We start from the raw sequence: 26580 nt of genomic DNA on the forward strand, positions 1-26580 counted from the left end.
CTATGCATGGAAAAAGAAAGACTAAAAAAATTAAAAACAACTGATCTGTACTGACTGATTTGATGCTAAACTCAGGCTTCACTTAAAAAGTAGAAAAATTCGACATTGTAGGTTTGTGATTTACCCTTGAAAAAATATGATTTCTTATTTCCCAGGAGAAAAGCTTTAATAGTATCAATAGATTTCTCTGGATATCAAATATTTCTCCATTATTGGAGTAAATTATCTTTAGATCAAAATTAGATGGATTAAATTTCCCTTAAAATACCCAAGAGATTTTAAAAATACAAGGAAACGTGTCATACACCCCCAAACAATATTTTATCCGAATACCTCCATGGAAATATCTCCCCATTAGAATAATTAGCCAGGAAACAAAACTAACCTGAGTTTTAGATGTACTAAGTTCAAAATACCTTATTAACACTCGATCGTCATTTGCTGATGCTAAGATGAAATTCATAATCTTTGGTGCACTTTAAAAATCCCTGGACATATGCATTTACATTTCTGTTTTTAATCTGGAAAAAAATGTGTCTGAATTAGTGATAAGTTGGATAGGAGTCTGAATTTTATTTAAATACAACATATACAACGAAGAATGTAAATAACAGTAAGCACTTCCAAATTCTTAAAAAATTCACCCTCGCATCAGTGCCACAAGGTTCATGGCTTAACTATTCTCATCTATGTTATCTTTGTCCTCCTGACTGAACTATAAACTCCTTAAGAGAAGAAATTATGAACTTTTAAAATCATCCATTAGCACCACACTGACCCATCTATTTGCTCGGTAAGTATTTACTGAATACCTACTATGTTCAAGGCACCTTGTTGGTGACACAGCAATAAGGTAGAGAAGTGGAAACAGTTCTTGCCTTCAAAGATGTTACTGTCCAGAGGAGGTGGGGAGATTGATAAAACGTACACAAGACTAAGAGGTTCACAAATACCCCTCAGTGGGAAGAAGGGCCCTCTAGACCCAATCGCTCTTTACCATTCCCTCTCCACAGTCTCAAATCTGCTTCATTTGGCATCCAGTTGAAGCTCCGATACTACAAAATTTAATCCCAGATCAACGCGGGAGAAGTCCTTGGTCTCTGAGAAAACAACGTGATATGGTTTTTGAAAGAGAAAGTGAGACCCTTAGATCTGGATATTAGCTAGAACCCATGTCATAGAGAAGCGCTAGATCTGTTCCGTGTGAGAAGATTTACATTTTCTTAGAAAGAGGCTGAAAGAAGTGAGGAATGAGGGACTTCCCTGGAGGTCCAGTCGTTAAGACTTCCAATGCAGGGGGTGTGGGTTTGCTCCCTAGTCAAAGAGCTAAGATCCCACATGCCTCGCAGCCAAAAAACCAAAACACAAAACAGAAGCAGTATTGTAACAAATTCAATAAAGACTTCAAAAATGGTCCACATCAAAAAAAAAAAAAATCTTAAAAAAAAGAGAAAAAAGGAAGTGAGGAATGAGCAGTGGGGGAAGCGAGAGGAACCAGAAAGGTGTAGGCTCGGCCCTGCATTGGGAAGCAGCCTGGAGGGCTGGCCAAAGGCGCTGGGGAGCCAGACCGTGCACGAGGTTTTCACCCCTTGGCTCTGCCCTATGCAGTCAGCCCCTCCTCCAGCGCTTCTGCCCCAACCTTCAGTAAAGTCTGCAACATCCTCACCTGTGCTATGTGGGGTTCGGTAGATATAATGCTAAAGGGGTCAATTCAGTGTGAAAAAGAAAGAGTACCTGGGGATGCAGGAACCAGGAAGCAGAGGTAACCAAGACAACACAAGCATCCCACACACACTCCAGAATTTAGAGGACTCTTAAGGATGGCTTTGGACTTCTGTGGTTTGGAACTGGGGTTTGAGTCAAGAGGAGGAGGCCCCCAAATGCAAGTAGTTATACAGTCAGCTAGGCGAGGTTCAGACCACCAAAGGGGTGCCAGCAGCTTCAGAGGAGGACCCCTACACATGGTCTCATTCGCACTAGCCCTGGTGATGCCTCCTGATCAACCCCTTCCTGATGGCGATCTGGGACTGCCCTCAGACTGGATCTGTACACAGCCCTAACTAGGTCTGCCACCTCCTGCAGTGGTGACCTGGCCCTATCCTGCCCCGGCACTACTCCTGCTTCGATCTGTGCTGTGACATCTTGCCCAAGTATTTCCCCAGCACCCAACATCAACCTGCCTCTGCAGCCCATTAACTACTTCTCTTTCCAAACTGACAGTTTATAGGACAAGGGCTGGCCACATGGGCACTGCAAAAGACCTGGCCACAGTACTTAGGAGGAGACTAGACTTTGGAAGGAAAAACTGTAGACAAATTTCACATTTAGGAGACAGAGTTACAGACGACTACAGGACCAGCAGTCTGCAAAGAACAAGGTCCACGTGTAGTCTGTATGGGAAGAACTTTGCTCATTAAGAAAACCACGGTGTACTTCTACTTCTAAACTCCTGTGGGTTTGCTTCAACTATACTTTCAAATATTCAGATATAGGAAAAAAGGTTGGTCTCTAAGAATTTTCAAGAATAAAACCAGATATATAGATTTTTTACTCTGTAAGAAGCTGTCCCACCAAAATAAAATAAGGAAGGATAAAGTTAGTTTGGAGGCAGAGAGTTGGATTCACAGTTGCCAAAGTAACTTCCTCTAGATTGAGAATGAGGCTATCAGGAAACATTGTAACTGTATTTTCAACCACGTTGCATGCCTCCATTTTCTCTCCCTTTCTCTGCCTTTTCCTCAAGGGGAAAAAAGAACAGAAGAGAAGAGGGGCAAAACGCAAGTACAACTATGCAAGAAAGATGCAGGGCCCAGAGCTGGAGTTAATAAGCTTCTGAGGAAGGAGATTAATTCTGAAGGTAAGAGAGGAAATCGTAAGCATAATGCAAAGAAAGCACTTTAAGTCTTTGCATGAATGGAAAAGAACCTCCAGGAACTTTGCTTCCAAGCCCTGTTTATAGATAAGCCAATGTGCGGCCAGAGAAGGTAAGTAAATTGCCCAAAGTTACACAGCAAAATTGGGGCATAGCCAAAACTCCAAAAGCATGAGCCTACCTTCAGTGGTCACTCCGAGGGGCTGCAGTGGCTTCTCACCTTGGATTTGGTGAGCAGAACAAAAGCGGCCATACGAGAATAGCTTTAACTGGCTCGTGGGAGTCGCTCTATAAGCCATAAACCCTGTGATTATTCACTTCAGAAATGCAAAACATAGAAGACTAGTAAAAGTTTTCCTTGAAGTAGGAAAAAAGAAAGGGTCAAGCTTTTATGATGCTATACTCGATAATAGTTGGGCTTAACAACAAAGCTGTCAGTTTATACCAGGAGCTTGGATCTCTGCAAATATCATCTCTTCTAGTCAGGAATGCTCTAACTGGTGATGCTACTTTAATAGAGAGCTTTATTTTTCTAGAAAAAAAAGAAGAAGAAGAGCCAGACCAGATTGCTGAATCAGGTTCTACCACTCATCTGGTTCTCAAAACCTAAATGTATACATGCCACATACCTGGAGGGAAATGCTCAAAGTCTGTGGGCGAGGCCGTGGAGAAGCAAATCTACAGCCTCCCAGGGCCCTGTGGCAGGGTGGGCTTCCCAGTCAGCTCCATAATTGCAGTTTCCAGCTCCTGTCCCTAGAGGAGAGGCACCCAAGCCCTGGGAAGGTCAGATCCTACCCCAGGGAACCAGCAGTGCCAGGACAGTCACAGTAGACAGTCTAGGTCTGGCAGGAGCCCTGTGAAGGGGGCTGAAGCAGCTCCTCGACAAGGGTGTGGGGGAGATGACCCCTGGTGAGCATACATCACCCAACCTATCACTCTCTCCCAGGGCACCAGGTGTATGTAGCGTATGCCTATAAAGACTGCCCATACACAGCATCTCTCATGTTACGGCTTCCACTGCTGTCTCCAACATGGCTTATTACACTCAATATCATGCTGGCTGACAAGAGGAGGAGAAGGAAGGAGGAGGGAGGGGCATCTTCATTGCTCTCACCTCTCCCCCTCCAAAGAGGACAGTTACAAAATACTTACTGGAAAGCAGTAACTAACTTTTCCCACATTGGCCTTGTATCAGTTCTAAATCAAAAAACTATTCTGTGTGTTTCATTTCCTGTGCCACTGTTCTTGATAAAAACTGGTTGGGCTTGCATCCCAAAACCTTCAAAGAACTAAGCATGGAAGTGAAAAACTTAGTAACAACACAGGGCAAATACAATGCCCTGAGACGTGGCTTGATACGCAAATCATGCAGTAACAACGTAAAGAGCATTAGGAAGGATTAACACAAAGCTGAAGAGGGAGGACTGGGCCCAATGGACAACAGGAGTTTCTTCCTAAATGGACAATAAGAAGGCACCATACCCAGACCTCTTGTGGTACTCATGATATCTAGGAGGACAGGGTTGTAAGAAATCCATTAATAGACAAATCTCAAAAGGGGAGAGAGGAGGAGAGGAAAAGAGGGGGAAAGAGGGAGGGATGGAGGGAGTAAGGAAGGAAGAGGAAGCAGGAAAATAACCATGAAATAAAAAAACAAAAGAGGACTGGTAGTGAAGAAGAAGCCACATGTAAAATGACGAAAAGCAGCACAAATTTAAGTGGACATCGTTTCTCTAACATCCTCCCATATCTTCCCCCTTTAGAATATATATGCATTCTTGAGTCACTCCCATCTTTTAAAATTACCTCCCTTTTGAACTTAACCGTTGCCCTATTTTCTTTCCACTCCAGCCAACCTTGCTGAAAGAGAAGATGGAATCCATTCTAGTCTCCACTTCCTAACCACCGAACCCCAGTCCCCAGCTTCTGCCCTCCTGTCCCCACTCCCGCCAAAGCCAGTGGTTACGGCTGACTATCCTTGTCTTCTTCATAGTCTCTGCCCTCTTGGTTTCTTGAGTACTCCTTTCTCTTTTCTAACAACCTTTTCAATGAATCCTTAGTGGCTCTTCTTCCTCTGCTCTTAAGTGTTCGGATTCCACCACACTCCATCCCAAGACCCTCTTGTGTCTCCTGCTGATGCTGCGTACTTCGTGGCAGCTGTGTGGAGACACCCTGGGGAAAGGCGCTGGACTCTGGAAAAGGGGACACAGAGCTGGGAGGCACTCTAACAGCAACAACTGCAGCCACCACTGTTGCCAAGGGTTCCACAAACACCCCAATAAAGAATCACCCATGCCGTACACCAGAAACTAATACAACATTGTAAATCAACTATACTTCAATTAAAAAAACAAAACAAAAAAAACTTCCCTGGCGGTCCAGTGGTTAAGACTCTGCACTTCCAAGGCAGGGGGCATGGGTTTGACCCCTGGTCGGGGAATTAAGATCCCACATGCTGTGCGGTGCAGCCCAATAAATAAATGGATCACCCAGGCTCTGCTCGAACTCTTCTGCTGACAGGGAGCTCATCAACCAGAAAGCAGTTCACCTGTGAGAGACTGGAGCGGGCAGTCAGGAAGGATGCATCTCCAGGGAGTGGGGGGTGGAGGCTGAGTACACGCACACCCGTGCTGGCCACCCAAAGTCCTCTGAGAGGTGTATGGCCTTAAGTAATGATCAACCTCCCTGCCTCACAGGTGGATCCAGGGCCAATCCTTCTGAAAGGAAGGCTGGCCCAGGAAAGGAAATGAAGTTGAGTTTGCGGTCACGATGAGCCTGTGGCCGGGTAGCCTCCCTGACCCACACCACAGCTCTTTTGGTGAGCATGCTAATAAGACACAGCCACCAGCCACTGTTACAGAACAGGGGCAACAACACAGCAGGAAGCTGTTCCCTAAACATCCCCACTGGAACATCATACTGCGAATGAAGCATTCTGTGCATCTGTCGAGAGCCGGGCATCACACTGGCTCTTTCCCCATGATTTCATCTATTCCCAGAAACATCCATTTGAGGCAGGTGCCGCTGTTTCCGTTTTACAAATGAGAAAACTGAGGCAAATCTGTTCAAGGTCACACAGCAGGTAAGCACATGAAGTGTAGTTCAGAGTCACTGTCCAAAAGTTAAATGCCTGTGCTTTCCACCCAACCAACTCGTCCCTCACTAACGAATACATTTCTGAATACTGCCTATTGAGAGTGAGGTGGCAAACATCTACCTATGGTCATGAACGGTCCTGTAGAGAGAGATTGTAAACAGACGTTCACTTCCCAGCACCATACGCTGAAGCGTAAATGAGTTTCCGTATCTTGGTATTAAGTCAAGAGAGGAAAGTGGTACCCTTGGCAGAAAAATATGAATGATTCTAAAGGAATGCTGCAAACTCAATAAATCCAGAGACTAATATTGCTATGTGAACTCTATAGTAGTTATGCTGATACTGATAACCTTACAAAAGCCCTTAGTGGAACTTGTTAAATCATAAAATCATCTCTTGATTCTAGAACATAAAACAATGCCTTTTTATGTAAACACAACCTTGGGAAAAGTGCAGATGACATCAGGTCTTTTTAAGATATTTCCTCTGTCACACTGGGAACCATTTCCTTCACCCACCAATATTTTTACACATTTGCAGAGAGACTTCTCTGCCATAAATATTAAACACAAATCACAGTGTAGCAGCTAAGAGCTCGGATCTCCTCTAACAACTATTATGAAAGTCAGCCACTGGGTTCTCACAAGCGGTCATAATCAAATTTCTAAAGATGGATAGTTTGTGCTGGAAGGTAAGTTAAAAACAGAACATCCATTTATTGAGATTCATTAATATTACTATCTATTGACCTGTACTATACTAAAAGGATTTTATTGAACAGACAACTTCCAAACTTAATACTACACAGAATATTAGCTCAATCATTCTTTCATTCATTTAACTAATAACTAATGTGTAACATAAACATGCACAGGCGTAGAGCTTTACAAATAAGCTACTTATACAAATTTGTATACTACTTATATGAATAAGTAAATAAGCCCTCACTAAACTTAAAATGCCATTATAGAGAAGTATATAAAGTTAAATCAGTATTATAAAGTTAAACAATAAGACAACAATATAAGATGTCTTCAAAGAATAAGATTGCAAACCCAATGAATAGTAAAGAAAAAAATGCTCAAGGTTCTAAGAGATGAGGGTCAAATGTGTTGGGGCGTAAGAGAAGACACTGCTGAGAGCAGAGGTGGTAACAGGTAAAAGGAAGCTTGGTGAAGAGAAGAAACAGAGGTATTGATATTATTGGTCAAGGCATGTTCTAGAGAGAGTAAATGAAGGAAGCTAGGCCAAAACGTGTATGCAGAGATGCAGGATTAATAATAAGTGCAAAACCACAGTGGTTTACCTTTCAGTGATCAAAGGAACATATTCGCTTATTTCCTAACTTAAGGACTCAGGTCATCGTTTATCCAGGTCCTCATTTTCAACCAAAGCAATAACTTGTCAAAACTTTAAAACTCCCTTAGAAAAATGAAACGTAATAAATATGTATCTACAATGTAAAGAGTCACTGAGTTTAGAATGCCACACTCCACTGGACCCTTTAGAGATCACTAAGGTCACGGATCATCCCATCGTGTAAACATTCTCAAACACAGCAATGCAGACAACATACAGTAAGGGTCAGGGAATCTGGGCAGGAAAGAAGGGCCAGTGCGACGCAAGTAATCTGTTCAGGTGGATGGTCAAGGTAAGGAGTTAACTGTAGTTAGCAGGTAAGAACTACCCAAAATACTACTGCTGATAGAAATACAGACACGTTACAGTAGGGAAGCCCTTTGGAAGTCAGCCAGATCTACACACATCTATACTCTGCTTTCTTTTGAGGTGGGCACTGCCAACAACTCAGGGTCTAAGTTTTGGGCAATTGAAGATGCATGTGTAGAGTAATTAAGAGTTTGTAACCATCTTACAATATCAAGAGACAGGAGGAACCAAAAGAAAGATGTCGTGAAACTATAGCAGCAGTCAGAAAACCTTTTCTATAAAAGGCCAGATAATAGATATTTTAGGCTTTGAGGGTCACATGATCCCTGTCACAAATACTCAGTTCCGGTATTGTACTGTGAAAGCAGACATAGACAGCAGACGAACCAATAAGCATGCCTGTGTCCCAATAAAAATTTATTTACAAAAACGGGTTGTGGAAGACTCATTCATAATAAAACTCTCAGCAAGTTAGGAATAGAGGGGAATTACAGTAATGAGCATCTGCAAAAGATCTACAGCTAACATCTCACTTAACAATGAAGGACTGAAGGTTTCTCCCTAAGGTTTGGAACACAGGATTTCAACAAATGGTGCTTCAGCAATTAGATATCCATAGGCCAAAAAACACAAAAAGGAACCTTGAACTAAATCTCAAACTTTAAACAAAAATTAACTCAAAATGGATCACAGACTCACGTGTAAAATGTAAAACCATAAAACTTTCAGAAAAAAATAGGAGAAAATCTTTGGGATCAGGCTAGGCAAAGAGCTCTTAGGCTTAAAACCAAAAGCACAATCCATAAAAGGAAGAACTGATAAATTGGAACTCATCAAAATTGAAAACTTTCACTCTGCAAAGGCTCTACTAAGAAGATTAAAAAACAAGCTACAGGCTAGGAAAAAATATTTGCAAGCCACGTATCTGACAAAGAACTAATACTTAGAATATATAAAGAACTTTAAAAAATGATCAGTAAAAGGGCAAATAATCCGAATAGAAATGTCTAACATTTTACCAAGACATTTCGTTGAAGAGGATACACAAATGACATGAAAGCGCATGAAAAGGTGTTCAACATCATTAGCCTTGAGGGAAATAAAAATTTTAACCATGATGAGATATCACTATACACCTATCAGAATGGCTAAAATAAAAACTGGTGACAACAACAAATGCTGGCAAGGATGAACAGACAGAATCACTCAGACACTGCTGATGGGAATGTAAAATGGTACAACCACTCTGGAAAAATATTCTGGCATTTTCTTATAAAACTAAACATGTGACTACCGTATGATCCAGCAATTGCACTCTTGGGCCTTGATCTCAGAGAAATGAAAACTATGTTCACATAAAAAAACTGTACACAAATGTTCGTAACAGATTTATTCATAATAGCCAAAAATTGGAAACTATCCAGATGTCTTTCAGTAGGTGAATGGTTACACAAACTGTGGTACATTCATACCCTGGGATACTACTCTGCAATAAAAGGGAACAAAGTATTGACACTGACACGTGCAACAACTTCAACAAACCTCCAGGGAATTATGTTGACTGAAAAAAGCAACCCCAAAAAGTTACATGCTGTATGATTCCATTTATATAACATTCTTGATATGATAAAATTATAGACATGGAGAATAGATTAGTGGTTGCCAGGTATTAGGGATGGGGGGTGGGGAGGGAAGGAAGGAGGTGGGAGTGGCTATAAAGGGGCAACACAGGGGATCCTTGTGGTGACAAAACTGTTCTGTATATTGACTCTATCACTGTCAATATCTTAATTGTGCACAACAGATTTCCAAGATGTTACCATTGGGGAAACTGGGTAAAAGGTACACAGAATCTCTCTGTATTATTTTTTACAACTGTACGTGAATCTATAATTATCTCAAAATAAAAAGTTTAATTTTTAAAAAAACAGACTATAGGCCAAATTTGACCCACAGACCATATTCTGCCAAGCTCTGGTTTATAGTAAAGGTCATATAACTTTCTAGTCCAGTTCATTAAATGTAACCAGGTCATAACTCTAGATGCAAACTGACCTTTAAGTTCTCAGAATAAACAATTCCACAACCTGGCTGCCCAGCTGTATCTAGAAACCAATCCAAATTGTACTAGCAAGCATCCAAGACCCATAGGATGCTTATACTTCATAGACAGACAGTAAGCATCTGTGTGTCTAAACCTCTGATGTCCCCCCAGAGTATGTATCACCACAGAACCTACATTTTTCCCATTTTCCATTCTGATCCAAACTCCTTACTTACATTGGCTTTGAGGCACTGCATAACCTGGCACCAGCTTTATCTCCTTTGGCTAGATTTACAGGGAAGGTATTCATAAGTGCTTATAGTACGTATATCACATATCATGATTAATAAACATATCTACAGCGCTACTGGAGCCAAACCCTTAATAACTGATAAAAAGATGAGCTTTGTTTATTTTAGTAAGCTGTGGTACATACATACCATGAGCTATTATGCAACCATTAAAAACAACATATTAAATTTCAGCAAACTAAGCATAGTGGGGAACTTCCCCAACCTGATAAAGAACATGTACAAAAAACCTACATTAACATGATAATTAATGGTGAGAAATTAGATGCTTTACCACTAAGATCAGGAATAAGGCAAGGATGTCCACTCTCACCACTCCTATTCAACATCATACTGGAAGTACTAGCTAATGCCAATAAGAAAAGGAAATAAAAGGTATACAGATTGGGAAAAAAGAAATAAAGATGTCTTTGTTTGCAGATGACATGGTTGTCTATGTAGAAAATCTCAATGAATTGAAAAAAAAAAAAAGACTCCTAGAATTAATAGGCAATTATAGTACGGTTACAGGATGTAAGGTTAATATACTATAGTTAAATGTTGTCTTATATGCCAACAGTGAACAACTGGAATTTGAAATTTAAAAACATAATACCATTAACGTTAGCACTAAAGGAAATTAAATACTGAGGTTTAAATCTAACAAAATATGTATAAGATCTATATGGGGAAAACCACAAAATTCTGATGAAAGAAATCAAAGAATATCTAAATAAATGTAGAGATATTCCATGCACCTGGATAGGAAGACTCAATATTGCCAAGATGTCAGGTCTTCCCAGCTTGATCTATATATTCAACACTATCCCAATCGAAGTCCCAGGAAGTTATTTCGTGGATATGGACAAAATGATTCTAAAGTTCATATGGAGGCAAAAGAGCCAGAGCTGCCAACACAATATTGCAGAAGAACAATGACAGAGGACTGATCCTACCCAAGTTCAAGACTTACCATAAAACTACCATAATCAAGACAGTGTGGTAATGGGGAAAGAACAGACAAACGGATCGACAGAACAAAGAGCCCAGAAACATTCACAAATACAGTCAACTGACCTTTGACAAGGGAGGAAAGCCAATGCAATGGAACAAAGACAGCCTTTTGAAAATGGTGCTTGAACAACTGGACGTTCACATGCAAAAAAATAATAATAATAATAATCTAGACCCAGACCTTACATCTTTCACAAAAATTAACTCAAAATTTAAAATGCAAATCTATAAAGCTTCTAGAAAGTAACATGAGAAAATACCAGTGACCTTAGATTTGGAAATGAATTTTTAGATACTACACCAAAAATGTGATCCATGAAAGAAAAAACTGATAAGCTGGGTCTGCTCTGCAAAAGACACTGTCAAGAGTATAAGAAGACAGGCCACAGTCTGGAAGAAAATATTTGCAAAATACATATCTGATAAAGGACTGCTATCCAAAATATAAAAAGAACTCTTAAACTCAACAATAAGAAAATTAAAAATCCAATTAAAAAGGAGGCAAAAGACATAAACAGATACTTCACCAAAGAAGATATACAGATGATAAATAAGCATGTGCAAAGATGTCCATCATATGTCATTAAGGAACTGCAAATTAAAACAACCATGAAATACCACTTCATACTGTTAGAATGGCTAAAATTTAAAACACTGACTAAACCAAATACTGACAAGGATGTGAATCAACAGGAATCTTATTCACTGCTGACGAGAATGGGAAACGGTCCACTCTGGAACACAGTCTGGCAGTTTCTTACAAAACTAAACATACTCTTACCATATGATCCAGCAATTGTGGTCCGTGGTATTCACCCAAAGGAGTTAAAAACTTATGTTCACACGAAAACCTACATAAGAATGTTTACAGTAACTTTATTCATAACTGCCGAAACTTGGAAGCAACCAAGATGCTCTTCAACTGGTGAATGGATAAACAAAATGTGATAAATCCATACAACGGAGTATTATTCAGCACTGAAAAGAAATGAGCTATCAAGATATGGAGGAACCCTAAATGCTTACTGCTAAGTGAAAGAAGCCAACCTGAAATGGCTGCATAATATATGATTCCAACTATATGATATTTTTGAAAAGGCAAAATTATGGAAACAGTAAAAAGATCAGTGGTTGCCAGGGGTTCATCAGGGAGGAGGGAAGACTAGGTGGAACACGCGGATTTTTAGGTGAGTGAAACTACTCTGTATGATACTGTAACAGCGGATACCTGTCATTTTGTCAAAACACATAGAATGAACCCTAATGTAAAGTATGGACTAGTTAATAATTATGTATTGATATTGGCTCATCAATTGTAACATGTACCATCTAAAGCAAAATGTTAACAACAGGGGAAACTTGGGGAGGAGGGGCATGTGCATATGGAAACTCTCTGTACTTTTCACTCAACTTCTCTGTAAACCTTAAACTGCTCCAAAAAATTAAGCCTATTAATATTGTTAAAAAGAACATGTTAAGATATACCAGCTGACTTGGAGATATTTCCATAAGGTACTATTAAGTGAGAAAAGTGAGATACAGAGAATATAAGTTGATTCATTTTTATAAAATACCAACAATAAATAATGTGAGTGTTTACATATCATTTTATGGATATGGAGAAAGGCACTGAAGAATGCTCTCTTGGTTTTGGACAGTGGTTACTTGGGAAGTTGGGAGAAGAGGATAAAAATGATTAAAAACTTACAGATCAAACTTTGAGCAAAAATATGAATAAAAATTTAAGGTTTGGGCTTCCCTGGTGGCACAGTGGTTGGGAGTCCACCTGCCGATGCAGGGGGCGCGGGTTTGTGCCCCAGTCCGGGAGGATCCCACGTGCCGTGGAGCGGCTGGGCCCGTGAGCCGTGGCCGCTGGGCCTGCACGTCCGGAGCCTGTGCTCTGCGGCGGGAAAGGCCACGGCAATGACAGGCCTGCTTACCGCAAAAAAAAAAAAAATTAAGGTTTAAGTAATAAAGGCCCTGAAGCAAAGAGAAGCCATCTCAAGACTGGGGGTAGGACCAGCGAGAATAGCCTATTACAGACTTCCTGGGAAGAGAAACCAGAGGCTGAGAGCAAAGACCCCTTGGTTCCTTTCTAAGAGAGTAAACAGTAGAGAATCTTCATTTTATTAATTATATCAATTTAGTTTATCAACCATCCTACAAGTTCCAAAGCAAACATACACAGAAAAAGAAACCTAGGTTTCAGCTCTTTAATCAATCTCCTTATTCTGAAAAAAATAATCATCGGGCTTTCAATGAACCAAAATAGTTAAAGCTTAAGTTCCATCATATTCATATAAATCCCCTGGTTCATATCTTGCCCCTGGAAATTCGTATTTAAATTTATATAGCTTATTCCTATATGTTTCCCCCAAACTACTGCAGCAAACAGCTATATAATCTTACTCATCCAACACCTAATTTTCACCAGAAAATAATTATTCCCTTTTATTCCATTTATCAAAATAAATCCACAGCACTTCTTAGGATGAGCATCATCCTGAAAAAGAAAAAAAAATTTTTTTTTAATTTCTGAAAATAAAGTTATCTGCAAGGGTCTCCTCCAACCTCTTTTACATGCAGAGGCAGTTGGGTGCAGGGTCTCCTCTTGGAGGGATGTGGTTTCCCGGCAACCTGCCTCCGGTTGTCAGGGAGAGACCCTGGTGAGCTGGTGAGCAGGGCTGTTATCAGGCCAGCTGCAGCCTCGGTGGGGGGAGCGGGCAGCTCCGTGTGGCTGCTTCGTGCCAGTGCACACAGCTCGGTGTGCGAGGACTGCTAAGTGGTGGGCCAGGAACCCCAGGGACCAAGCAGGAGTTGTTACATTGGGCTTCCTGCTAGATGACGTAGCTCTTCATGAATTGGTTCTTAAGAAGAGATGAGGAAATGGAGGTTTGCAGCCATGCAGTGCTTTCTCCGGGACTCTGAAAGCTGGCTGATTCATTCGGCAAACGCTAATGTGGTTTTCTTTTCATCTGCTAACTACAGTACGTCTGTTAAAATATCAAATTTTCTTCAGTTGGCCAAAGAATAATTTTTGGCCTCGTGTGAACAATGCTTTTTAATTTTTCACATTGTGTTTGACCTAAGCAAACTATAAATTACCTAAGAGTAAACTACAAATTAAAAAAAAAAATTAAAGCTAAAATATGAAAAAGTTCCAGAGGAAAATTCAACGCTAATGTTATTACCTTACCATGGTAATATTTTCAAAAGAATTCATTTCATATACATGCTCTGGGAAGACATTCAATGTTTCTGAATTTCATTCCTCATTTTTTAAAAATGTAATAATAATATAGTCATCAAAACATATTGTAACTCTACATTTCTTCCAGTTTCACTATTACCAGTCTTTGCTGTATTATAACGTAAACTTAACACACTTATTCAACAAGATAGTGGATCAGAAATATACCCTGCTGAGAAACTCTGTAGATATGCTCACATGAAATGGTACAGAAGTCCTACAGAAAGTAAGGAACCATGTCTTTCTCTGTGAAGGGCAATAACCTTATTCAACATTTTAGAAGCGATCCAGCTTACAGAAGAGGTCCCAGCTGGTTCAGAGGCTATGGCCGTCTCTGGTCAAGGTAAAATCAAGCATTTGGCATTGTTTAAAAACCAACAAAAGATAGGCCCCAAATAAAGTCACTTATGCTAAGCCCCACATCACCAAACCAAGATTTACCTTGGCTACAGTTTTGGGTCTCCCAGAAATGAGAGAGAAACGGTTTAAGAACCAATCAGGAATCTCCTGCCATCCCGTAGAGGAAAGTAACCTTGCCATGACCACCCTGCCTAGTACAACTTCCTTGCTCCCGCTTCCTTCTGGCTATAAAAATCTTTCATTTTGTACAGCTCCTCAGAGCCCCTTTCTATCAGCTAGATGGGATACTGCCCAATTCCAATCAGTTTTTGCTCAGATAGACTCTTAAAAGTTTTAATATGTCTCAGCTTATTTTAACAGCATCATGATCAAAGTAGTCAAGTGTCTCACCAAATGGGAAGAACGTTTTGATAGGACATCCAGAGAGGAAGTTACCAGAAGACCAAGCAGCCTGACCATTGTAATCCAAGAGCTCTGGTCATGCCCACAGGGCACCGTAACCAGGTTAGAAGTTCAGGAAACGCCAGGGAGAACATGGCAATCTCTGAGCTCCAAATGCATTAAAGGAACTCAACCTTTACATCCCTTAAGAAGACACATTGGAATGAAAGTGTAAAACAGGGCCTCAAAGCCCTAGCTCCACCTCCAGTTCTGAGAGCAATCTATGCTGAAACAGTCCCCAAAAGGCAGCATGGAAGGGGAAGAACTGAGATTAGCCTTGAAAGGCCCAGGAAGATTGAGATGGGCTGTGAGGAAAAAAGCAAACTTCCCAGAGGAAGGTACTAAGAGTAGAAGTCAGCCTCAGCAGTGGAAGCAGAGATCAGGAACACTGAGATTAGAGGCAAGTCAAAGAATGTTTCTAACCTCAGGATGAAGAAAGTCATCACCCAGATCTCACAGTTACCGCTGTTTTCTTAGCAGTGACAGAAATCTGAGGTTTAAACAGATGCCTGGTAGTGGTGCTCATGACAGACTGGGAAGGCTGAAAGCAGTGAACAAGGCAAGTGTGATGGTTAGTTTTCTGTGCCAAGCTGACCGGGCTAAAGGATGCCCAGATAGCTGGTAAAACATTATTTCCATGTGTATTGTAAAGGTGCTTCCAGAAGAGATTAGCATTTGAGTTGGTACACTGAGTAAAGAAGATGATCCCACCAATATGGGGGGGGGGGGTGCTCATTCAATCCTATCAGATTAGAAGTAAAAGATGGAAGAAGGGGGAAGTCACTCTGTCTGAGCTGGAATATCCATCTTCTCCTGCCATCAGATGTTCCTTGTTCTCAGGCTTTAAGACTCAGACTGGAACTTACACCATTGGCTCCCCTGGTTCTCAGCTTTCAGGGTTGGACTGCATTATACCACCAGTTCTCCTGGGCCTCCAGCTTGCAGACAGCAGATCTTGGACTTTTCAGCCTCCATAATCATGTGCTCCAGTCCCTCATACTATATATATATTGTTCTGTTTCTCTGGAAAACCCTGACTAATACAGAAGGCAAGGAACAATCAAGACTCACTGGAAGAGGACTAGTTTAAATACAGAGGCAAGGATCAAAGATGAATGGGGCTAAGGTTTGGGGGAGAGTAGTGCCACGACAGAAATGGGGAAATTAAAATATGTATCCAGTGTTTTGAAGGGAAAATGGTAAGTTTGGTCTTAGAACTGAGTTTGGGGTTATGGCCGGACATACATATCCTCTAAGAATTTGGAAATGGGAAGCGGAACTTTTGCAAGATGAGATCTAGCTTTCAGAAGCCATGCACAGATAAGAGTGGTTGGGAAGAAGCTAGCCAGCCAGCCAGGAGAAGACAGTACAAAGAGTAAAGCAGTAAAATGCAGGCAACGACAGGGGTGATGCCAGCAAATGCCAATTCCACTTATTCAAAGACAAGGCAGATGTCAGACTCTCCCAACCTCTCACCATCTCTTAGCTTAAAAGTTGGTGAGGAGATAGACGCAAGTTAAAATGACTGAACTACCCCATGATGACAAACCCACGGCCTACTAGAAATCTGACGTAACCAAAGGTCTGGGCAGCATGGAGAAAACTCAGCTCTGTGCAGCCGAGCCTGGGCTGATGCTCTGAACTCCAGGAAGGAAGAAGTGACAGCTAAGGAGGCTGCCATCACGTACCAAGGGTGGACTGATGCTCCATTCTTCAAATATGGCCCACTCCTTATCACATACATTTCCATTTGGCTGTCGAAATGCTAACTAGGTAACACATTTTTCCGGTATAATAGGAAAGACTATTAACACAGAAACCAGCAAACAGTGGCAATCCCAAGTCCCCAGGTGCCCACCCTTCCTGTCTTCTTCAATGTGCTATTCTCCTCTCCATTACTCAACCCGTGTCCAGTGCTTTCATAAGCATTCTTGCCAGAGACAATGTTGCCTGATGCTTTTTTTTTTTTTTTGCGGTACACGGGCCTCTCACTGTTGTGGCCTCTCCCGCTGCGGAGCAGAGGCTCCGGAGGGACACGCAGGCTCAGCGGCCATTGCTCACGGGCCCAGCCGCTCCGCGGCATGTGGGATCTTCCCGGACCGGGGCACGAACCCGTGTCCCCTGCACTGGCAGGCGGACTCTCAACCACTGCGCCACCAGGGAAGCCCCCGATGCATTTTTGCCACAAACATTTCCACTGGGTTAACTAATTGGACGTAAGGCAATTTTGCCCTGAAAGATAAAATAATGAAAAATAAAAGAGGGACATTAAAAAGGACGTAATAAAACATGAGAAGTGTAGATTCATGGCGATACTGCCCAAATAACTGATTTTACTTTGTGGGTTATACCTGAAAACTCGTCTTCCAAGTCTTTCATTCATTGCGTTCTATACTTTATTCTTGCTTGTTGATTCATTTCCTTGTTCAGCATCAGACAAATTTTCACTAAAATTTCTTCCTTCATTAAGAGAGGTATCAGTTTCCAAACACTAGCATGAGCATTTGTAACTGAGCTCTGTGTTGCCTTGTGAAAGCCTCTACTCTGTTGCGTGTTCTTAGCATGTTGGCACATGTCCATTGATAGATGTTCCAAAGTTCTATGGGAAACATGGGTTCAACTCTGCACCTTTGAGGTCCTTAGCCTCTTCCTCCTCCAATGCAGTGTGTTTCAAACTAAAAAACCTACTCTTGGGGCAAATCACTGTCATCTGTCAGCTCAGTAAAGCCATCAATAATGTCACTAAGTGGAAGAAATGCTAACGCATTTCAACCAGTTAAAACCAAACTGTCAAACCAAAAATTGTCAACCAGTTATTTAATCTTTCACAGCAAAACTGCCAGTTAGTTCTGCAGCAAAAAATGCTTGCAGCAAAGATGTCTACAGCTAAGATGCTTATGGAGAAAGTACCTAGAACCCATTCAAACAGCTATTGACTATCTATTCTGTATCACAACACAGGTATGCCTTTGAGGGGCCTGCCCATCAAAGAGATCACAACATAATATGCTACAGTCATTCAGCAAATATTTATTGTCAACCTACTGTGTTCCAGACACAAAGAATAAGACAAAATCCTGCCCTGAAGTAGTTTGTACTCTAATGCTACTATTTCATAAAACATTAGATATTCTGATGCTCTCAGACAAACTGCAGATTTATGAGGGAAGAAAGATGAAAGAATAGGATGTAGAAGATCCACAACTTTTCTTCCTCACATTGACAGCCTGAAACCATCTTCTGCAGAATTCAGTCTTTCGTACAGTGCCAGAGTTCGAGATCTGGGCTGACACAGGATGGCAGGGGCTACAGCCAGCTGCTGTAGTATGAGAAGGGGCCTGGTCATCTGCCAAGGCAGCAGGGGGGATGGCTCCCAGGCCACTGGGGTCTGTGAAGGGGCCAGACCAAGCTCAGCAAAGAGGCCTTCACTCTGGTCCTTGCTGAGGGCCTGGAGGCTGCTGGCTCTCTTGGGACCCATGTCACAGGCTGAGTCTCCTCACCCAGCTGTCGTCACTCTCCTCCCTCTCCAGCTGATACAGGGGCTTGCTGTGTCCCCTGAACCAGAGGGGAGCAGGATGGGGCCCCCCAAGGGCTGTGCTGAGCATGACACCCTTTTCCCCACCGCTGCTGCAGGTCCCTAGCACATCCCTGCTCAGAGATTTGAAGACAAGGGGCTTCCCATCATTCATCCTGGCCAGTTGAAAAGTTTACCACTGGTCACAAGAGTGATTGAGAGGGAATTCTGAAATCAGCACAAATCCACCACCACTAGTGGAAAAAAAATTCAGAATATGTACCCCATGGATAAAACATATTATGTTTTTGCTAGCTTCTCTGGGTCACCATTGGTCACACGATAGTCACATAAAAAAACCACCTTTTTGGTCTTTGTTTTCAGGCATTAACCACATTCTCCCCCAATATCCACAAAACATTACTGAGTGTCTGATGCAGGCAGGCAGTACCCTTTGTGAAGTGCTACACACTACAGGATAAAATAAGTATCAAACATGGTCCAGCCCCTCCCTTTAAGGAGTGAAACATGGCTCCCCACTCTGGACAGACATCCTTCTGGGGAGCTCACACTCATATGGGGAGATAATGTTATCAAACACAAGTCTGTGTGCCCGACGCACAGTGAAGCCAAACAATACCAAAACGTCAGAGTTTGGAGCAGAGAAAGGCTTACTGCAGGGCCATGCAAGGAGACAGGCGGCCCATGCTTTAGAAACCCCGAACTCCCAGAATGCTTTCAGCAAAGCCTTTTTATAGGAAAGGTGAGGGAGGCGCGTGGTTAGCTGTCGAAACTTCTTGGTGTCAGATCCTTTGTTCCTGAGGTTGGGTCACGTCAGGTCACGATGTTCCTGTAAACCTTCACCAAAACAAATGTTATTCTCTGTCCTGACAAGAGACGGCAAGGTCCCAAGGCTCAACTTTCGCCCTCCGAGGTCCAGGCCCTGGCTGAGAGGAGGGGGGGTCCCTGCGTCGGCCGGTTACCCTCCCCGGGAGCGTCTGTGCAGCACCCAGTCTGGGTCCTCCCGCCAGTGCCCAGGCCGGGCTAAAGAGTCAGATCTCAGCTGGCGTTGCCCTCAGGGCCAGGTCCCCAGACCTTGCCCAGCTGTCATCACTGAGGGGGCAAGGCACCCAGGATCCAGCCGGCCCTCAGGCTTTGCATTTAAACTGGAGAGAATCATTTGTGTAGGATCAATGTAATACCTCTTGTAGCAAATACCCATCAGGTGAATTCCCAGCTCACGACAACTGCCCTTCTTTGAGAGTAGCCCAACCACAGAGGTGGACCTGAAGTAATGCTGTGCAATGTCCTTGCAACTTAACCCTGACCTATGGCCACCTCCTAGGGGTAGACAACTGATCTCAGCTGGACCAATTTTTGAAACTTGAACAGAGAGGCTGAAGCTGGCTGAAGCTGTTACCTTGATGGCAGTGTCCGTATACTCCAGTTGCTGAGGCCTCCGTGGACTGCCACCCATGCAGACAGCCACCCCCTTTAGGTAGCAGAGGTGGGGATGAGGGAGATGTTCGCTGCTGCCTCAAGGCCTGGGCCCGGCCAGCAGGCAGCCGTGGCATGGGCTCTGGGGCTCTGCGGGACATAGCCCTCAGCCTGTCCCTGAGCCCCCAGCTCACCCGCCAGCCCCAAGGCCGGAGGGCCTGGAGGGCTCCGGGGAAACGGCCACGATCGGCCTCTCACTGCACTGTCTGCCTTGAGGACCACTGTCAGGCTGACTGTTGGCGGAGTGGGACCTCTAACTGATGCGCTAAAGGTCTCGTGATAACAGCTGCACACCCACCCTGCCCCTACTACAATAAGACAGAGATTTAATAACTTGGGTAGCAAAAAAGCACCGCAGTAGCAATGCAAGATCTGATAGAAGGATTCATAAAATAGTTCAAAATTATTTGTCTAGTAGAGAAGAAAGGGATTGCTTAGGTTGGAGAGGAAAGGCATGGGTTTATAGGAGAAATGGAATTCAAGCAGGGCAAGTTTTGAGGAAGAACAGGATAAGGATATATGGAAATCACAATATTTTACCCAAGCAGGCATTTAATAAACATTTAATGAATGACTAAATGAAAAGATTAGCGTGTGGAACCCACTTGGGTAAAATCGCATGAATGTTTCCAGAGGCAAAACACTGAAACACATGCTAGCCAGAAGATGGGGTTCTATGGGGGCACAGTAGGAAAAAAGGCTGGGAAGGTAAGGGTCAGATGGTGGAAGATATGGAATACCCTTATCCCAGGGACTTCAGGAAAGTACTAAGGATTCTGAAACAGAGGGTAAAATAAAGAGCTTTAGACAGGATGCAAAGAGGAGAGATAATAGCTCTGTGTCCTACAATTTGAAGTTAATCACACACTGGTGAAAATTTTTCTAAAAGGAAATTTGTTTTCCATGATTTTCTTTTAAAAGTCTATGTACATCACTCAAAATAAAAGAAATACACATAATGCCTTCTACATAATAGTGGAAGGAATTTGTCCCCAAGGATCTTTTCTTTGTATAAATGATGCCACCACAATTGACACTTCAATAAAAATGAATATTTATGAAATGTAAAATGATTTGGATTAACTTATTCCAATTTCACCCTCTAAATTTAGATTTTTAAATCACGCCAAAATGTGGATTTTGATTACAAAAGCAAGTTGGGGAAGAAAAACAGAACTTGACATGAAAAAGAGCAAAATTTAAAAAGAAAAAAAAGAACTTGAAATAGGGATGAAAAAAAGATGATAGTAAGGTGGTCAGTTAGACTAAAAACAGCAGAAAGAGATCATCTTCAAAGTGGAGTTACATAATTCAATAATGCAGTCGCATTATAAGAACCAAAAGTTAAAAAAAAGCACGGAGTCAAGTCTCCCACCTGTGTCTCCCCTCCACCATCAGCTCACTGCATCGCCCTCTCCTTGGCCATTACTTTCTTATCTATCCTTCCAAAGTTTCTTTGTGCATAAATATTATTATTATCCTCCCTGTTCACACAAAAGTTAACATATAACACTGTTCTGACCTTGCATTTTTCACCTAACACTATAGCTTGGCAATCTCTCCATACCCATTCATATAGATATTCCATGTTCTTTTTTACAGCTGCATATTTCATTGTGTGGATGAACCATAATTAATTTAACTAGCCCCTATTGATGGGCGTTTGGGTTGTTTCCAATCTTTGACTACTGCAAGAAAAGCTGCAGTGAATAACCTGGTACAGTCATCATTTGGCACGAATGCAAGTATATCTGTAGGATAAATTCCCAGAAATTGAATTCCTGGGTCAAAAGGTATACACATTTAAATTTTTGACAGATATGGCCAAATTGCCTTCCATAAGAGTTGAGCCAATTTACATTCTTGCCAGCTATGTACAAGAGTGTCTTCTCCCTTAAGGATTTACCAACAAAGTGTATCATCAAATTTCTGGATTTTTGCCAGTCTGAAGAATGAAAAATGGTACTTGCATTCTCCTCATTATGAATGAAGCTGAGCATCTTTTTATATGTTTAAGAGCCAATTATACTTCCTTTTCTGTAAACTGCTCATAACCTTTGTCTATTTTTCTAATGGATGTTGGTGTTTTCTTATTATCTTCTAGAAGCTTCTTATATATTAGGGAGATTAGTCCTTCACCTACGATATGAGTTGCAAATATTTACCCCAGTTTGTCTTTTGAATTTGCTTGCGGTAATTTTTGCCTGCAGAAGATTTTTATTTTGTTGTGATCCAATTTATCAGTTTTTTAAGTCTTCTGATTTTCAAGTCATGGTTAAAAAGGCTTTCCTTTCTAAAGGAATTCTCCCTTGCTCATCCTTAAATTATTTCATTTTTTACATTTAACTAAATGAAAAAACAGTACATATAGTAGTTAAGATCACAAACCCTAGAGGCAAACTGCCTATAGTCATATCCCACTACTTATTAGCTATATGACCTTGTATAAGTCACCTAAACTCTATAGGCCTCAGTTTCCACACCTACAAGTGGGGATAGTAACAGGTTACCACCTCCTCAGGTTGTTGTGAAGATTAAATGTATTAGTAAATGTAAATCAATTACTACAGTGTCCAGCATATAGTAAACACTCAATAAGAGTGAGCTATTATCAACATACATCTTTTGGAGCTTATCCTGGTTTAAGATGTGAAGTACAGATCCAACTTTGGTGGGGTTTTTTTTTGGTTTTTTGTTTGTTTGTTTGTTTTCCATATGGCTACTCAGTTGTCCCATAACCATTTATTGAATATTCCATCTTTTCCCCACTGATTTGAGATGTCACCTGTACCATATGCTACATTCTCGTACGTATTTAAGAATTTCTGATCTTTCTATCGACCTATCTATTCATGGACCAGTCCCACACTGTTAAAATATTAAGCTTCACTTTTACTACGTGCAAGGGCTAGTTGTCCCTATTTGTTCTTCTTTTACAGTTACCATTAACTATTCCTGCTTATTTTTCCATATGAATTTTTTAAATTAGTGCATCCTGTTCTAGAACAAAATAAAAATATCATTAGTATTTTTCCTGAAACCATGTTACCTTTATAAATTAACTAAGGGTAGGTTGCAAATAACAACAGACATAGACAGAGGTAATACAGAAAGGTGAAAAGCTGTTAAACAGATTGGAGGTTGGAGTAGAGATGAATTTAACTTTCAAAACAATAATATTAAGTCCCTAAGCTTCTATCTTACAGCCACTGAAAACCCACCAAAGAGGTAACACTGCCCATTTCTTGGGCCAATCAGAACCTTCGGCAACCTGTCAAGGCAGCAGTACCAGGGGTAGAGATAGGAAAGGCCACAATCTAAAATTTAAGTATTTGAGGGGGTGGAAGTTACAACAGCTGAACAAAAAGGACATGTGCCTTATAGGCTTGGCGCTACACCAAAGAAAACAGTTCACTGGTCCAGATATAGCAATGTATGCATGGCTATATAAAAAGGCAGAAGAGCCTGGACAAGAACCAAGTCCTGAGGTTTTGCAGTCAGAGTTATTAGACGGATAGAAAAAGAAATCATTGGCTTGTTTCTGTCATGTTAATCTTTTACCAGAAGTGTCATTTATATACTAAAGAACTGAGTGGGAAGACTTTGGTTAAGATAAAGGAGAACTAAATTGTGGTCAGTTTTAACCTTGAACCAGTTTGGAAATCTGATCAGGAGTTTTTGGTTTGTTTGTTTTTAGATGTCTAGGAGGACATACCACAGACACTGTAGTGTGTAAAGAGGAAGTTTCATACAAGCTGGGAAAGTTCAGCATTGAGAAGTATTGCCTTTAAATATCCATTTATGATCCTAGTTTGTTAAATGAGAATTCTTTTTCAAGATAAAGTTTAGATAATGGGGTTATGTAATTTAGAGACAGAGTTAAAGATAATCTGGATTTTTTTTTTTTTTTCCGAAACTCATTCTCTGAATTTGAGTCAAAAATAAAATAAGCTTTTTAAGGCTATCAATGAGCTGGGAGTGAAGTGATGTGAGACACAGGAAACAGAACTGCTAATGTAGGTGAATGAGAAACAGGTCACACAGCATCAGTTCCCAAACTGCCTCAAATCCAAAGACCTCTACCTTCTCCATTCTCACACTGAGTACTGTGTATGATACACAGACCCTCAGAATGACCTCCTCCTATATATACTCAACAATTCTTTAAGGAAAAGAAATATGAAAGAATCCCTAGAAAACTGTAAATGCAGGATTTATCTTGGCATCGAGCCATATGTAAAAGATTAATCACCGCTTAATCCTCCAACACCTCTAAGGCAGCCGTTTACAAACTACCAAGTGCATTAGTATCACCGGAAGGGCGTATTTAAAAGATATCATTGGGACTACACTTTGAGAAGCAATGCACCAAGGTAATACTTCTCAAAAAGTATGGTCCTCTGGTTGGTGGACACGTGCTATCTGCGACCTTCTATGGGGCTGAGACAGAAATTAGAGTTAAGCTTTCGAAACTTTTAGAGCAGTTTCTAGCATTTCATTTTTATTATATTTTCTTTCATTTTTATTCATTTTATTTCATTTTTCTAGCATTTCACTTTTATTATATTTTATATATATATTATTATACTCTCCAGAAGTATTGGTATGAGATTGGAAAATTATTTTTAAGTTTGGAAAGCACAGCTCTTCTGCATGGCTGACACACACAGGCAAACCCGGGAGCACAGGGCCAGGGGCAGCTCCTGCCAACTGGGGGAAACCGGGCAGTCCTGGAGGATAATGGTAGCCTGAGGATAATTCCTACAACCAGAACAGTGAAGTGAGAAACAATTTCAAAACTGCAGTATTCATCGTTCTGTACCATTCCATTGCTTCCAGTGACAACACAACGCCGCAGCACCGCTGCAAGTGGCCTGCATCCCAGCGGCCGGTGCCAAAAGGAAAGGGGATGCACACCGTGGGAAAGGGCGAAAATTGGGTCAGTGCTTTTCCCGCCCGAAGTTTGAAGCCGCCGGGGTATTTGCACTGTAGGTGAATTATATCACCGTAGTAAGTCCAGTCAACGTGTTTCGCGTTGTTTTAGCTGGTGAGAACCCAAACAAAGAAAGAGTAGCTACCCCTGGCCCCCTCCCCTGCCAGCGCCCTCCGCGCCTGCGCAGAACGCCGGCTGCCGACCCTCCCGAGGCTGGCCCCCGGCTCCCTTCTGGCGGCCAGAGAATGCGCGTGCGTAGCGGCGACGACCGCGCCCTCTGTGCGTGCCCGCGTCCTTACCCGCTACGGCGATCGCCTCCTTCCGGCCCGGTAGGGCCGCCTGTGGGCTGACGATGTTGGAGGCGGAGTTACCCATTCTCCGGACGGAGAAGAGCCTCTGGAAGAGCTGGCGGGCCGTCCTGGTGGCGGCGAGCAAGGGCGGGTGGCTTGACTAGGGGCCGCCGGGCGGACCGGCGCGGTCGGGAGCCGAGGCGCCGCTGCGGAGTGGGCGGCCGGCGCGGGGCGGCGGGAGCTGGGTGCACTGGCCGGCCGGCCGCCGGGCGGGTCAGCGGGGGCACGTACGCGGCGGGCTGTGCTGCCCCCGCCCCGGAATCGAGTGATTACCTCAGCCTCGTGCCGGGCGGGCCGGGACCGAGGGCGTGTTCTCGCCCTGGCGTGGGGCCGGGTCCGGGGAGGCACCTGCGAGTTTTCCCTGCTCCCCTTAGGTGCAAAGTTCCCGGGCGGAAGACAAGTGTAGTAATGGCGGTACAAAGTACGTGAAGCGGCAGGGGCCAAAAAAATAATGCCCGGCTTTTGACTTTGAAGTTCGTTCGCGTTTCACAGCCTCCTTAACAATTGCTCGGTGTGCCCAGTAAGACTACCTACCTTACAAACTTGTAATTATATCTGTTTCCACTGGAGCCATTATGATGATAAATTATCAAAAAGATGATTATCCAAAGTGAAAACTAAGCACAATTTTCAAAAAGTTAAGAATAGGAAAGATAATTCAATATAATGTTTTATATACACATATATGCACACACATAGAAATAATATACTGATAAACACAAGGGGGAAAAATAGGAACAAGGCACTGATACCCCATTAACGCAGTTCGGGTGAACTTAAGCGTTCTATTGGATCATTCTTGGCTCTCAAATCATGGGACGTAACATTTGCTCCTGTGACAGATTTTCAACCCCCAAAATTAGGTGGGTGGAGGCAGATGGGTGACTTGGGAGTTGCATATGTGAAATTTTGGTTTTACACGAATGTTCTGCCAAAGTGGGCGGATAGTCTCATGAAGGAAGGAACTTCAGATTAGCACCCAGAGAAATGAGAAGGCTTTGAGCCAACCTCCCCAGTGGATTTAGTTACCTCTCTATCTTGTTTAGTTACCTCTTTGTGTTCATGTGGTCTGGACTGTAACCTGAGGACAGGAGGATTAGACCTACTGTATTGTAGAATATGGCCAGACAGGTAACATTAAAACTCGGTCAAAGTGTTGTTTTGTAATACGGGCTCTGTCTGTGTAGTGTGCCTCGGTTTTTACTTCCGATTTATTTGGTTTTGCCAGGAGATTATACGAAGTAGGTTCT

General features: G+C 42.2%; 1 protein-coding gene across 6 annotated transcripts in view; it reads right to left on the reverse strand.

Moving 5' to 3' along the window:
• The window catches only part of MSRA (methionine sulfoxide reductase A), a 378069-nt gene extending 352359 nt beyond the window's left edge, over positions 1-25710 (reverse strand). For 5 of the 6 annotated variants that reach the window (XR_003790769.1, XM_029202640.1, XM_029202642.1 and 2 more), the window contains exon 1: positions 25280-25710. Coding sequence is in view for 4 of the 6 variants with exons in the window: in XM_029202640.1 (XP_029058473.1) it covers positions 25280-25355 (76 nt within the window). In the remaining 2 variants the exon portion in view is untranslated. The remainder of the gene's footprint in view (positions 1-25279) is intronic. The other variant, XM_029202644.1, reaches the window with a different exon arrangement.
• Between the last annotated feature and the right edge of the window lie 870 nt (positions 25711-26580).

This window comes from Monodon monoceros, unplaced genomic scaffold (genome assembly GCF_005190385.1).
Source record: "Monodon monoceros isolate NGI ecotype Baffin Bay Population unplaced genomic scaffold, NGI_Narwhal_1 Super_Scaffold_5, whole genome shotgun sequence".
Classification (NCBI taxonomy): domain Eukaryota; kingdom Metazoa; phylum Chordata; class Mammalia; order Artiodactyla; family Monodontidae; genus Monodon; species Monodon monoceros.